Source organism: Micrasema longulum, unplaced genomic scaffold (assembly GCF_059751315.1).
Source record: "Micrasema longulum isolate JH-2025_06_02 unplaced genomic scaffold, ASM5975131v1 h1tg000250l, whole genome shotgun sequence".
In the NCBI taxonomy this organism is placed as follows: Eukaryota; Metazoa; Arthropoda; class Insecta; order Trichoptera; family Brachycentridae; genus Micrasema; species Micrasema longulum.
In genome coordinates, this window is record NW_028277455.1 from 1,088,761 (window position 1) to 1,105,594 (window position 16,834).

Sequence of the window (16,834 nt, forward strand, 5' to 3'; positions counted from 1 at the left end):
AAGGCAAAGTCCGAAAATTCAAATTTTATTTAAAGCAATTAAAAAGTATTACGAAATGGAAAAAAATATTTATGAAGAAAAAAACTTATCAAAATTTAAAATAATGGTCAAAACATATGTGATAAACAATTTATAAATTAAATATATTTGCAATGTTATTATTAGAACACACATAACAATATGTATGATATGTGTGCCCTACTTTAAGATTTAAATAAAATATTTAAATAAAAAAATGTGTGGGAAATAAATGTATGACAGGGTTACGAATTATGAAATCAGACGAGAGCGCAAATCTGAGTCAGGTATAACTGATAAGATTAAGAAAGGGTCTCGAAAAGATAGAACGAATGGAAGACGAAATAATGGTAAAACAGGTAAATATGGCGACAATAAACCGTAACGTGGGACGAGGACGACCAAGGAAGACAAATCGAATTGTCAAACCGAAGAGCATGTATGAGAAGATATATGAATGTGGAAGAAGCTAGAAATGTATTCCAGGATAAACGTGAGTGGCGATTCATTCTCTCTGCCTACCCCTACGGAGAAATGGCGTTATGGTAGTAGTAATAGTACCTAGTAGTTTAATGGAAATTTTCTGGACTTTTTGGAATACGAAAAGTGAGTATTGTTTTTTTTATGTTGATTTTTAAAAAAAACATAAAATGAAAATAAATAAAATCCCCCCAAATAAAGTTCGTTTATCAGATAGCGTCATCTATGTATATGATTTGAATAAAATAAAGAATGTATGTGCAATACGTTGAGCTCTTTTTAAAAGATTAGTATTAAATTTCATAGATGGCGCTAGACAAAATGTTGTTATGTTACTAGCTATGATTTAAACCATACCATAGAGTAGAATAACTAAAAAAAAGCAATTTGTAGCAATTCTCAAAAAATATATATATGGCCAAATAGCATAGATAACTGAATCTCCAATAGCTATAAAAATACGAACTGTTTCAAAGGCAGGTATCTTCGTAAAACTACAATATTATGGAAAAGTAGCTATATTGCACAACAAAATAAAACCAAAGTGATCGCAAAATAAAAAAGTTACTAATTTATTCAAAAATAGTTACAAAAAATGTAAAAAAGCATAAAATAAGTTTATAAGATTTATGGAACGACTGATTATTTTCAAAATATATGTTTTGCTCTCAGAGTAATAATGGGTGACGCATTATTACTTTGAGGTTTTGCTAGTTAATTCTATAAATTTGTTGACCGCTAGTGAAATATTTTTATGCAATTGTATTAAATGTGTCAAATTTTTTTTCTAATAAACTTTCCACGGCAATATTTACTTATCAATAAAAAATAATTGTTCTAAGCCTACAATCCCTACAATAATGTTTTTAAAAAACTCACATTACCAACCGTTGCATACAGTTGTCTTCGAATTTCGTACGGATAATTTTTACGAATTTTTTTATGAAATAAAGTTTTTTTAGGCCGAATATTACCTATCTTTTTTTAATCAATAGTCAACTTATTTCACTACCCCTAATACCTACCTTTTATTTACATTTTTTGTAGACGTTTGGCAGATCTGACATTTGTAAATTTGTACTTTGTACCATCATGGCACATCTTGGTTCCGGTCATGGTCATATTCAAAACTTAATAAAAATAGTATTCTTATTTCTTAATTTATTTAGAACAATGAAATAGAAATATATTTTTATTATTTTATATTTTAAAAGCGTTACGTTTAAACGAAATTCTTTAAGTTTTTATCGTGTGAGATTTCAATATAATTTCAAAATGTCTACCGGAAACACCTTCAGTCTACATTCATGATCGCCGATCGCTGGCTGGCATTGAGTATACGGTGTCGGTTAAATAAAAAAAGTGCAGCACTAAATTACACAAAATGCACTCAGAAACAAACCTTATCCACATTCTAGAGAAGACTATATCTCCAGGTAAGTTTAGTGCAAATACATTGTTCACTATCAAACGTATCGATAACAGAAATGTCCGTTAGAACATGTCTGTCTGACTCATGGCGTAATCTTCTCGAAAGAAATCTGCCTCTTCAAAGGCGAATATAGCGGATTTTATGTGCATTTTAAATCCTCCGTAAATATTTAAACTTTAATATATCTCGGATTGGCGTATCATTTTTCTCGCTACTCTAATTTTGTCATTGAACATCGTGCCTATAAAATATCGTGCAATTCCACTACATCCCATGTCGTATTATGTTTACCGGTTATTTGTTTCTGTGATTAAAGTCTGTGTTTTTCTTAGCTAAACGAAGTATAAACACTCTTCTTACCTGCCCTTATAGTCGTTTTTAATTGTAATTTTAATTTCTGTGTGACAATTAAACCGCGTTCGTATTTCCAACATTGCTATCTTTAGGTTTATCGACAACGGATTTGAATTGATCAAACGAATTTTCCGGAATTTTTATTTATTGACGAATAATGTCGCTCATTATAATAAAACCTATAGTGCATTGACCATAATTAATTTGATATCTACATTAAACCTTATAGAGAGATATACATATAAATAAAATGTTAAGTTTACCTATATTTTATAGTACGTAGCACAATATGTAAATTAACGTAGTAACGTGATCTATGTATGTTGTGTGTGTCAAAATAGCATGATGTAAATTGATTACAATACTTAGACGTAATAAAACAAATTTAATCTCACGTGAAAAAATATGGACGAGGACACATAACCTATAAAAATATCGAACTGCAGCTGTCAGGGGGTTTGTTTATACCTAAATAAATTTTAACAATGTGCAATATGTGTTTGGTTAAGGAAAAACGTATGCTTACTGCCCAAAAATTGTGTAATTCTCTCATTTTATCATGAAAATTATAAGTAATTACTCTTATCGACAATTTTTTCTTTACACAGATTTGATTACTGGATAATCACTTTGGTTACAGACAAATTTAATTCATATACTTCATCATTTTCAATTTACATTGAATGTAGGTTTCCGTCCTAATCACAATTACTCTTATATTATCTGTTCAATTATGTATAAATATATCTTTATAAAATTAAACATATTTTTTTAATACTTACAAAAACATATGAGGATGTTCAAACATAGGCAGAGTGGTGAATTTTGGACATATGTGTTCATATAAAGTGATCACACAAACCTTTTGATCCCACGGGGCCAATCATCGGCCCTAAAGTTTTCATACAAGTTTTTTTTGTTGAATATATATTTTTGTAACTTTGGGAGTTGAAAGGATAAAAGAAAGATGATAAAAGTTCCGTGACATTTTGTTAACTACTTGCTTATATAATGAAGAAGTTCAGTGGTTTTTAAAAAAATCTTTTATCTGGCACTTATCATCTGGAAGGGTTGAAATATCTGCTACGGCGGCTCCACTTTAAATACAGGAAAGGTAAATCTATTAGATTATTTCATCCGAGTATTTTATGTCAATGCTTCAAAATGTTCCAAATTACACACAGTTCTCTAAAATGTAATATAAACTGTTGTTTTATTTACGTACACACATACTCTTGCTCGCCTCTTATGAGAAATATGAGAGCTTGTGCGTAAGATGATTTGTTTAGTCGATGAGTTGATAAATTATATCTGTCTTCTTTTCGCACAATTTGATTATATGATTGTTGACCAGAAGGGCAACATTTTCTGAATGTAGTTTTGTATAATTATAGGGTTAGGATATATGTATATCTTTATTAATTCAAAATGATATGTCTACTCTTCTGTCCATTCCAGATAAAAATGAGTTGGTCACGGCTGAAGAATTTCTTAAGCGCATGGCCGCCACAGACTTTGGACAATTCATGAAGATGCTGTCCGATGTGCTGGTCCAGTGTGGAAATAGTCAGGTGGCTCGGATAGCTGCCAGCTTGCAACTTAAGAACCACCTCACATCCAAGGAGGAGAGTCTCCGGCTCGAATACAAAACTCGGTGGCTCTCCATACCTGAGGATAGAAGACATTATATCAAGAAAAACGTAAGTGTAATCATTTCATGTTACCATTAATGGAAAAATCCATGCTCTTTATTTATTATTTTCTAAAATTTTATATGTTTAAAAATACAGCAGAGAAAATGAGAAAAAAAAGACAAGTGAATTTTTTTTAACATACTATTCATAATACATACCTTAAGTCAATGGCAAATAATAAATATACTTGTTATTCCTACAATAGCTACATCTAAGATATAGTAAATGTTGTGTTGCTCTTTAAAAAAAATAGAGACTGTGTATCAGGATATTCATGTGAGAAAGAGATATGCATATTTCCTTAGTTGATGTTTATTTCTGTGTAATTTGTTACCATATATACGGCACTATCCGGCAGCTGTCAACATTTTGAAGAAAGTACTTAAAAATATAACTAATCATCTACTTATTCAATAATTTCTATTGTATTTATTTTTCTAACTAGGGTAAGTTAAGACAAAAATATATTACATATGAAACTATAAATGTGTTGTGTTTTTCATCATGGCAGTGCAATCAAAACAATTTTTCTTCACACATGACAGCATATTTATGCATAGCATCACATATTATCACGATAAACGTCCGTTAGAGAAAAAAGGCACGGGAAATTACGAATACAAACTTACGAATTTAAACGCCATTTTAATTGCACTTGTAACGTGTCTTATTTTTTTATGAATCATTTCTTTAAGTTCATAATTTTCAATGTTTTAAATAATAAAATCAACATTTAAAATTAAATAAATACATATATCTAATTATGAATGTTATGTCTTTCTATCACAGCAGCAATTGCTTGTCAAATCAGACATCATGTTTCTATTATTTTTACTGTATAAATTTGAAATATTTCATCATTCTGCTTTAAATCATTTACATTTGTAATCCCTTTTCATTTGTAATCATTAACAGTGTTGCTTATTCGACTTCTAAAGCTTTTTAAACGCATTTGTAATTTAAAGTTTGTTCTTTTCACATTGCGTAACATACTACAGTACGATTTTTCTAAGAATAATTGTCTTATGTTTTGATGGCCGTGAAGTATATTATTTATTCAATTCTAATTCAGAACAAATGAATTCTATAATCCATACTTGATATTAACATTTTAACTATAACGCTTAATGGTTTCTTTGTATACATGTCAAAATAAATAAATATGTTCATATTTGGATCCCTGCTTTTTTGCTAAATAAAAATATTTAGAGATGTAATTCTGCATACCTTAATACACATTACCAGTGGAATTATTTGTTCCATGAAAGTTTTTTTGACTTTGTTTTGTTACTTGAATTTTAAAAATTAAACTATTATTTTATTGGTTGGAAGAAATTGCCATTTGGCAATAAGCCCGCCAATGTACAATTAACATTATGTACAAAAGGCTAAATAAATTAGTAAAAAATATATTTACAGAACTAAAATTCACATTTCATGGATCTGTGAGTTTTCATATCCCTAAGTAGAACTGCTAGGTGATTGTTCTTAAAAATCGTACTGTAAGCTTTTTTTTGTAAGAATGACCCTAATATTAGGATTTGTATTATGAAGAGTTGAACGCTTGATGTGCATGCGGAGTATTCCGAGAACTGAATGCATTTCCTGTAGCCGATGTTTACATGCGACGATTTGTCTGTTTAGATTTTGGATGCGCTTGCTACGGAAGAAAGCAGACCGAGCGCAGCGGCTCAGTGTGTGGCCCATGTCGCTGTTATTGAGATCCCTGTCCGCCAGTGGAATGATGTGATTGCTAATTTAGTGGATAACGTAGTGAGGGCTCGTGCTAGTGAGATGCATAGAGAGGCTTCCTTGGAAGCTATTGGTAAGAGAGATAACTCTTCTATAATCTTTGTCATGGTACGAATAGGTTTTGCTTGATATGTATTTTTTAATCTGTTGAATTTTCATTGCTTGAAATTAAATTTACAGTAAAACGAATCTATTAAAAAGTTAACGTGTTCCAATTTAAAGAAAATTTAAATATCGAAGGTCATATTAAATACTAATAAACGTAAAAAAAAATTGACCAGCAAATTATAGATGTGTTGTAATTTCATTTTGTGTCGATCGATTTGTTTCTATCGTGCTCTATGTCCATTTTTGCGTTTGAGTCCTTTCAATATTTAAACACTCGCAAATTCACATCACATGCATTTTAATATGTCATCTGTATAGATCAAACGAAATGTGAAACATATTTTGAAATATTAAATTTCACCAAATGCACTGTTAATATTTCCATTTCATTTCCATTGCAAATACGTACCGGTCATGTTTCTTATCTTTATTTTTCCCTCAATTTCTCCACATACTTTTTTCATTTTATCCTGTAGATAATTTACTTGTATCTAAACTTGTATGGATGTTTTTTCCCTATAAATTAATTACTCTAGTATTCATATTTATCTATCAAATTTTATATTCCAGTTGATTAAGTCTCCCGAAAGTATTTTTGTTAGGTTTGGATAAGAATAGTAAAACTTTATTGACACAATAAAATTCATATTATGGCAATTTCGCAGTAATTAATTAATTTATTTTTACTTTATTTTATTTTATTTAAATAAACGGCACTTAGTACCTTTTACACATTAGTTACAAATACAATTAAATATACATACATGTAAGCATAATTATAAGTAATACAGAGCATTTAAAACAATATTATTAATTAACAAATTAAGAAAGTCTAAAAAAGAAAAACTATATAAAATAAAAATATTACCAATTATATAATTATTGATAAATAATGATAATTTGGTATTAGAAATATTTTGAACCAGTTAAAAAAAAACTGAGTAAACAATTTTTAATAACATGAAATGATAAAAATAAAAAAAATATATAATGATTTAAAAAAAAAATGAAGAAGAGAAATATTTTGTGCTTATAAATAAATTCAAGAAAAGAAACGAAAAATGAAAAAAAAACACTCGGAGAAGTTTTTTTTTTTAACAATAGTAACTTTTAATAACTTAATAATAACTTTTAATAATAGTTCTAAATATTTATCTAGAACTATTACCAATGAAATACAGGAGAAGAGCCGTTTTATATGTACTAAATTTTATGTGAAATGAGTCACCAACGTCCGGGTACTCATTGCCTAGAGTGTGCAGTCTATAGATGACTCCATTTTTACCATATGATGTCGAAGTATTGTTGCCACAGTATTGGTATGTTTGCCGAGTTGTCCTTTTCGGTACATTAAAATTAATTAGCGATAAAATTGCAGGGGTGTCAAAAATACAATGGATTATTTTATTTAAATTGAATAAATCAGTTATAACTCTTCTATCGCTTAGTCTTAATATTTTCAAAATAAACAGTAACAAATTATAATTTAAAAATTCAATACCAACACCTAGTTTAAAATTAATAAATCATAAAAACTTATTTTGGCCCTTTTTTATAAAATATCGGTGCCTAGAATAATGAGGAGCCCAGATTGTAGAGTTGTACTCCAAAATGCTTCTTACAAGTGACGTGTACATTATTTTAAGTGCACCAATATCTTTGAAATCTTTAGTGGTTCTGATAATGAAACCCAACATTCTTAGAGATCTATTACTAATGCTATTAATATGACTGATAAATGATAATTTGGTATTGAAAATAACACCTATATCACATATTTCGGAAACGGATACAAGTTCAGAATTGCCAATAGAGTAATTAAACATTATTGGAAACTGAGTCCTGTGAAATCTCATGATTTGGCATTTCTTTATATTGAGTTGGAGTTTACTTGTTGAGCACCACGAAAATAGTTTATTCAAGTTATGTTGGATAGTAATACAATCATTAACAGTGTTAATTACTTAAAAAATTTCGTGTCGTCAGCAAACAACAAAACTTCGACACCATTAAATATGTCAACAATATTGTTGATATAAATGTTAAAAAGTATCGGACCCAAATGGGATCCTTGTGGGACTCCACTAGTCGCCTCAATGGTACTGGATATGGTGTCACAAATGTTTACTGCCAATGATCTACCAGTTAGGTAACTCTGAAACCATTTTAAAATCGATCCACAGAAACCCAACTTGGATAACTTATCGATCATGATTCAACATTTTCATATATTATAAGATGAGTCAGTGTTGATTTTAAAGGCATAAAACCGTGTTGATTTGGAATTATTATTTGATTGGCAATTGAAGCCATTTTTTGCAAAATTATTTTTTCGAAGAGCCTTATAAAACACATTTAATTAATTTAGCAAAAAATGTAATTTCAATTGTTTGTTTTCAGGTTACATCTGTCAAGATATAGACTCAGAAGACCTAGTGGCCCAGAGTAATCAAATTCTTACGGCTATTGTGCATGGCATGAGGTCAAGCGAGCCGAGTAACTATGTAAGATTTGCGGCCACTACGGCATTATTCAACTCCTTGGAATTCACCAAAGCTAACTTTGACAAAGAGAATGAGAGAAATTATATCATGGAAGTAGTGTGTGAGGCCACACAGTCCTCAGATAGACGGATTAATGTTGCAGCATTACAATGTTTGGTAAGTACTTTTATATATAATATCTAAGTTTAAAAATTAGTTTGCATTTTAGTGTTTTTTTTATTTTTCCAGACATTTTCATTGACCTTTGTTTTTTCTAATTTCGATCCTATTTATTTTGTTTTTATTAAGAAAAACAACAGAAAATATCTGTACCTTAAAGGATAAACCATGGGAGTCACATTGAACGAAATGTTCATGAAACACGATTTTGTAATTGTGCGATTATCCAATCCATCATAATTTTTTAACCGAATCAGATAATTTCAATCTATAAAAAACTTTCAATGGAAAAAAATATTATTTTGATAATAATAGTACACACATATTAAAATAACATATCTGGGACTGCTGATGTTTTTCGCATTAAAACAAAGTCACACTTTTATTTCAACTTAAAAAAGCATTTTATAATGAAAGTGAACATCGGTGATTTATTCATATATAAAATAGTTTATTGCGATTAATTTCTGCATTTTTAACTTTAAAATGGCAAAACGTAGACTTCTGGATTTTATCTTCTAAGGTACAGATGTATAAATAAATTAAAAGTTGTATTTATTTGTAAAAATTCAAACATATATTGTCCATTGTTGGTAGCCACGTTGTGCCTGAGTAAAGTATTCTCATATTTATTTTTAACAAACAAGGGATCCCCCCTAATGCTTTAATAGAGTAAAACCCCCCTTTTTACGTTTTTCAAAGAAGCAAGAAAAAAAAGTGAGGAAAACTGAGGAAAACGCTAAAGTGAGGAATGAAAAATGTATGGAAAAAATAGGAATTACATAAAAATAAAATTGATTTTCGACACTAAAGTGTAAATATACCTCCAGAAAAATTAAAAAACGGTGATAAGTGGAAATTGTCAATATTTTTTTTTTTTTTTTACCTATTTTCAATGATTTCACTAAAAATATTTTTATATTTTTTCAAACAATATTATTTAATCTGTTTTTTTAATCGATTTAAAAACAGCATGTTAAAATTATTTTATGTGTAAAAAAAAACAAGTATAATTGAATGTGCATAAAATAACATACAATAATTTTCCCCTAAATGTTGGGAAACTTTATTTATATGGTATCACTTTTTTTTTCTATGTCATCACTAAGAACAACTGTCATATGACAAAATAGATCGCGGCAAAATTGTTTCCACTTTTATGACAACTTTTTAAACCATATTTTTTATAACTTTATGATTGAAACATCATAGTTCAATGAAATCAAAACTTTATTGTTTCTAAACGTTTGTCAACTGCGTATCATGATTTGTACAAGTCACTATGACATTTTTGTTCAAATGAAAACTAAAACAAACCCTAAATGAAGACACTTAAACAAAAAGGTCAATTACACTGCACCTGCTTTGAATTTAGGTTAAGACAATAATTTATCCTTTATTAGTTGTTTTTATTCTTCATTCGCGTGGCGCACACGGTGGCGCGCGGACCGCGACGTTATTATTTCGGCATAATTTTGACTTTTTTTTACACATCAAATAAATTCCGAAAAAAATTCAATGTAAAACCGGGGTGATGAAAAATGTAAAAAACGTTTATTGGGGGAATATTTGTGTAAGAATGTATGAAGAAAAATGGGTCCTGAACATTTCGGCGTAAAAAGCGGGAAAACGTAAAATTGTGGAACATAAAAACGCGGTTTTACTGTAGTTCATATTTAGTAGACTTTAGGACAAAATGAGGATAAAATGTTATACTTGACTTTTGGTTTGAACTTGTTGCTCATTCGTATTTGTGAACACATTTTTTATCATTAGTAATGTAAAACTTTAATAAATGGAGGATTGAATGTTTTTCAAACATAATTTTTTTGGCTTTTTGGGGGATCATGGTACAGGTGGCGCAACGGGTATTGACGGTTTTTAGAGTGTTATTAGTTATTATGGATATACTGATGAAACAACCAAGGTCAAAACATATATTTTTATTACACATTTAATGCAGTTTTACACAAGAATTTAAAAAAAAATGTAAATACTTAAAAGCTAACATTACTCAAGAAATTCCGTTTCCTCTGGTATACAAGAAGGATCCAACCTCGGACCTCCACTCTTTCTGATATTTATAAATAATATTGCTTTAAAAATTAAATTTTCCAAATATCTTTTGTTTGCGGATGATCTTAAAATATTCAAAATTATAAAATCAATTGATGACTGTCATAAACTGCAAAATGATCTACATTCTTTGTTATCTTGGTCTCATGAAAACGACAATTTTTTAAATATAAATAAATGTATGCCTATTAAATTCACAAGAAAAATCAATAAAATCGTTTTCAATTATTCAATCGACAACACAATTTATATGAACGTCGAGACAACTCGAGATCTTCGGATACTTTTTGATAACAAACTTAAATTCAACCATCACATTGACACATTTCAAAGAAAGCGTCCAAAATCTGTGGATTTATTTTGTGAATATCTAAGCCATTCAATTGCTATTACATTGTATAAATCATTTGTTTGGTCTCCCAATTATAATATTCATATAACGCGGATTGAATCGGTGAAATATAAATTTAAAAAATAGTAGATATTTAGAATCGGATCAAATACTTTCATTGTTAACTATTATGATCGTCGAGCGAGTACTTTCATATCTTCAGTTTAGAATTCAGAAGGATTTTGGCTGGTTTGATATTCTTGCACAAATAAATATCTAACTGTATAGATGCCCATTATGTCCTTGCTCAGATACACCTTAATGTACCTCGCCGTAACTTGCGTACCAATCCTGTCTTTGCTGTGGGGAAAAAAAAAAAACTAACATCGGATTCTTTACCCCTCTGCCAAGGATCCTCAGAACAGTTAACAAAATCTCACTAAACAGTACTGTCAATGTGTTCCTACAGCGAGGGCAGGCATTCAAGAAGCAAGCGGTGTTGTCACTCCCGACTCGCGATGTCACCTTTGCCATGTCCGCCTAGATTATGCCATATTTATACCTTTTGTTAATTATACATTTTGTAAATTTAAGTAGATTTTAAGACTGTTTATATTAAGTATTACTCATTAATGCCAATCTGTTAGGGTTTACTTAAGCCTGTTGATTGGCTTAAAAAAAAATATCAAAGCAATGAACCAGGAGATGCTGCTACGAGTTATAGAGAATTTTCAATCAAGACTTCAACAATGTTAAGGAGAACGTGGTGGCCATTTAAAAGATTTTTATTGTAAAGCTGCATTGTATGTGTAATAAAAATATATGTTTTGACCTTGATCGTCCGATTAGTAATACCAACTGGGCCACCCTGTACTAAAAAGTTTGAGATGTACGATCTAAAATGTCTTTCTTTCTGCAGGTTAAAATATTATCTCATTACTATCACTATATGGAACCATATATGGGTCAAGCGTTATTCCCCATAACACTAGAAGCAATGAAATCTGAAATAGATGAAATTGCACTTCAAGGAATAGAGTTTTGGTCAACTGTTAGTGAAGAAGAAATTGACTTGTCTATCGAAGAGTCAGAAGCAATGGAATCAGGTTAGTACATAAAATAATGTTAATTTCATCGACTGATATCATTTTTATCTACTGGTTCAGATGCATATTTATACATCACTCTGCATTAGGAAAACAGTTCTTGGCTCATACTATTTATTCACTGTTACGTTACCTCAGATGATCTAGTATAATTTATTTAAATAGTTTCTTGTACATGGCAAGCTTATTGCCAAATGAGAGGTTTACAAGTTAGGCCCATAATGGTTTTTTTTTATAGAGAAAGCATACATTCCCCATTTTAGTTAAAGTTTTCACTATTATATAGCAGAGATGGAACCGATATCTGGTTAATATTTGCTATCTAATTTATTTATTTATTTACAGACTCATTTAGTACATTTAACAATGGTAAATATATTTGTTTATAGTATATACAGGCACAATCGAAGTAAAATACATAAAGAAAATACTAGTTTAAGTAAATTTTTATTTGGCAGTCTACGATTCTGCTTTTCTTCATACATAATACCTGCTTCAAAGAACCAGGTATTATGTATGACGAAAGCAGCCCCTCTTTGTACACCATGCTGCTCAATTGGGGTTTTGTATGTTACAATTTTGTCAACGCAAGAGCGACTTTATCAAATTGTAACTTTAAAGCGCGTGAAACACTCACTTTTTACACTGTTTATTCATTGGCCAGATATTCGGTATCCAGCTATAGTTATATTATGTTAAATTGTCCTAAAAGGTTTCCTAGATTTGTCCACCGAATTGTATATCTATGTGTATCTGATTATAATGAATTTTTTCTGTCCCAGAATGAGTTGGTAAACTCATGGAAGTACAATTATGTCATGTGCATAGTTTGTATCTTTAATTAAAATACTTGCAATTTTCACTTATAGCTCGCATTAACATTGTTTATCTAAATTTTAGCAATTATGGTTTTGTACCAATAAATAAACAAAACATTTTTGTTTTCTCTTATGTGAGAACTAAATCATTATTTTTTATCGAACTTAAATAATTATCTTGACCTCAGTTGGATCTTGGATCTGTTAACAATGTAAACTTTTCATGTTTGCAGCTTTTGCTGTAAACATGAAAAGTTTACATTGTTAACAGATCCAAGATCCAAAACCCCCATGGGGAAACTGCGTGATGGCTTGTTTGTTTATTTGGTTTGTTCTACAGTAAAATATTTTTTTAGGTTGTCCTCCAGTACGAACATCGCGACATTATGCGCGCGGTGCCCTTCAGTTCCTCACCCCAGTTCTCATGCACAAACTGACTAAACAGGAAGATTCAGACGAATGGAACCCTTGCAAATCAGCCTCGGTATGTCTCATGATCCTCTCCAATTGTTGCGAAGATGATATCCTTCCATATGTATTTCCTTTCATCAAAGAAAATATTAAATCGGACCACTGGAGATTCCGAGATGCCGCTCTTACGGCATTTGGCTGCATACTTGGTGGACTCCAGATCAATACCCAGAAACCCCTGGTAGAAGAAGCCATGCCAACACTCATACAGTTGATGTACGACACCAATGTGCATGTGCGAGACACCACTGCCTGGACCTTGGGACGTATATGCGAGATCATACCTAATGCTGTCCTCAATGAAGCCTATTTCAAGCCCCTTCTGGAAGCACTAATTACCGGCCTCGATGCTGAGCCCTCTGTGGCTACCAATGTTTGTTGGGTGTTCAATAATTTGGCAGAAGCCACATATGAAGCCGCCAAAGTGAATAGTACCTCTGACGTACCCCAAACTTATAGCATGTCTGAATTCTTCAACTTTATAATTCACCGCTTACTCTTCAACACAGACCGGGCGGATTCCGGGCAGAACAATTTGAGAACTAACGCTTACGAGGCCCTCATGGAGATGGTGAAGTTTTCACCTAAAGACTGCTACTCCACGATTCAACAAACTACAGTTATAATTCTGGACAGGATACAGCAAGTTCTGCAGATGGAGAAACACATATCTGGACACACCGAGCGCTCGCAATATAACGAGCTACAATCTCTCCTGTGTGCTACTCTCCAATCTCTCCTGAAGAAAGTGACTCCAGAGGATGCACCCAAAATATCCGACACGGTAATGCAGGCCGTGCTAACTATCTTCACCTCTAGTAGTGGCAAAGTCGGGGGCATCCAGGAAGATGCAATGATGGCAGTATCGTGTTTAGTAGATGTGTTGCAAGAAGGTTTTATCAAGTACATGGATGTATTCAAGGCATACTTGTTTACCGGTCTCAAGAATCACCAAGATCACCAGGTGTGCGTGGTGTCTGTTGGGCTGGTGAGTGACATCTGTCGCGCTCTCAGAAAGAAGATCCTCCCTTACTGCGACGACCTCATGACGCTTCTCCTGGAGAACCTTCAAGACAGTAATATCCACCAATCGGTGAAGCCGCCCATCTTCTCCGTTTTTGGAGACATTGCCATGACCATTGGCGCAGATTTCAATAAGTACCTAGAGGTAGTGATGAAGATGCTTTACCAAGCTTCACTAGTACCCGTGAATCGCGACGACCCCGAGATGACGGAACATCTGGAGACACTTCGAGAGGGCATCCTCGAAGCGTATACTGGTATCGTGCAAGGCTTCAAGGGAGATGACAAAGAGCAGGGGACAGAAATCAATCTACTGGATCCTTACATCATAATTATGGTTAACTTCATGATAGCTGTGGCCATGGACACAGGCCATACGGAGAACCAAGTGGTGTCGGTCGCCGGCCTGGTGGGGGACTTGTGCGCCTTCGGAGTGGGCGTTCTACAACTGCTGGACGTAAAGCCCATCACCGACATGCTGAGCCTAGGGCGACGCTCTCCCACCTCTCGCACAAAGACAACAGCCCAGTGGGCCACTAAGGAGATGCGACGCCTCAAGGGACTTGTTCCCCAGGTGCCCAGCAGCTGGTGAGTTTTCTTCTCTCTCTCTCCCTTGTTTCCAGTAAATCTCTCTTCACATCTAATGAGTGCTTCGTCTTGTTTCAGATTTTACACTGCAGCGTAGGTGGAGATTCGGAGTTATTCGGTTAAAATATAAAATTCCAAAAGTCTATATCGATTCTATTGAAAGCTACTCGGGATGATATAGTGTATTAGTTTTGTTAATGATCATCATTTCGCAGCTCTCGGTGAATGTTATTTTCCAAATACGAGATAGTTTACATTTATTTTGTGCAAAATTGCCAATTTTTATTTGTGAAAGAAGAATAAACGGAGACACTTTGTTACATAAGCGGTATCGGGAAATATATCGATGTATCACCGTTTGGTGCCGAAAGTGAATTAGTGATTAAAGCAGATGTGCGTGTTTGCGTGAAGTTTTTGAATAAAAAGGACGACCATTGACTTATTTATGTGCGCGACGACTGAAAGGTATCTCGGAGTTGTTTAGTTAAGCATTTTCCGGTCAGCGGAGTGTGGCCCAGTCCCTATTACTGGCCGGGGGCGACATTCCCTTTACAAATATTAGCCCTTGGCCCCTCAGCACAAAAAACCAGCCGGCTGGAACCCCCTAAGGCCCCTCACCATCTGTCTTCGCCGATTACCTTATTTTCAATCTCGCTTTATTTTTTAATTAGGCTAAGCCGGTCTCGGTGAAACTTATGTTTGCCTTTTAGACAGTGTATCGTCAGAATTGCGAACGAGTGACTAAACTTAACTCGCTTTAACTAAACCAACAAACGATTATGTCAAACTGTGATTTGGGAGGGCTCTGATTTGTCGTCGGCTCGGCCGCGACTCGCCGAGCTGACGTTTTCGTGTAAATTAATTTTTAGATAGAAATACTGCAGGGTTTATAAGAGGAGCCCTCTCAACATAAACAATTCCTGATAGTGTGATATTGCGTCCTAAAATATCCTAGTGAAGTAAGATGGAAGAATGTGTAAATATGTAAGGAGAGAGAATGAACCTGCGAATGGAGATGGATGTCTGCTCGTGAGTGTATGAGGTACAATAATAAAATGACGGTGACTATTAAACGTAAGACATACTAAACGAATCTGTATATTTGGTTGAATGCTGCATGTTATTAGATGGTTGAATCTCGAAGAGAGACAGGCGCGTTGTTCGTTGAATGTTATGTATTTTCAGAGGAGTTTTGTGGAATGTCAATGTTGCTTGCCTGATGAGTGTTCTGTATAGACTCGCGAAATTGAGGGAGACTATTAAAAGTGTATCACCCGATATGTTAGTGTGCCATGTGACTGTTATTACAGACCGATAAGGGTCAACACTCGCTATAACTTACCACCCACGTTTTTGTCTCGTATATTTCAAATTAACCCATAATTTCAAGTTTGGATTATAATTATGTTATATTCATTGTATTTTTGTAGAAATATTCATTGAATTTCTTCTCAACCGCGCTCTTATTTCCAATTAGGATTATTATTACTGAACGTTTCTGTAAAGGAGTTGCAGAAATTCAATAAAAAAATATTCATTCATTTCTTGTTTTATTTGTAGCAAAATTTTCTATTTCCATTTTTAACACTACGACATACATACATGACATTAAATAAAAATAAAAACAAGCATGGCTACATATTCTGTATTGTTTTTCCTTTACTTATTCATAAATTCTGTAGGTATTTTATATCGCACCTACTAGCCAGATCTCTAAAGTTTAACTGTGAGTACAGTAAAACCTCGATATAGCGGACCTCTATTTAACGAACTTCGGATATAACAGTCAATCTTTAGATGAAGTAATGGTTGTATTGCAGGATGAAGATAATGCAGAAGATAGAGGAGGACAACGTTCCTTGCAAAACTTAAAGTGTTATAGTTAAAAATCAACAATTTTTAATTTTGCTGCGGCATGGA

At 32.6% G+C, this 16,834-nt stretch overlaps 1 protein-coding gene across 2 annotated transcripts; it reads left to right on the top strand.

The window, feature by feature from the left end:
• Nucleotides 1–1,759: 1,759 nt before the first annotated feature.
• Nucleotides 1,760–16,455, top strand: Fs(2)Ket (Importin subunit beta Fs(2)Ket). Of its 2 annotated transcripts, XM_088223736.1 has the most exons (7): nt 1,760–1,934; nt 3,743–3,984; nt 5,623–5,803; nt 8,239–8,498; nt 11,828–12,014; nt 13,189–14,914; nt 14,993–16,455. In XM_088223736.1, coding segments are annotated over exons 1-7 (2,649 nt in total). In that variant the 5' UTR covers nt 1,760–1,882; the 3' UTR covers nt 14,994–16,455. The 2 variants fall into 2 exon arrangements, with proteins under 2 accessions (XP_088079862.1, XP_088079861.1); XM_088223735.1 differs by lacking the exon at nt 14,993–16,455 and having other exon boundaries at nt 1,797–1,934; nt 13,189–14,918.
• Nucleotides 16,456–16,834: the final 379 nt, after the last annotated feature.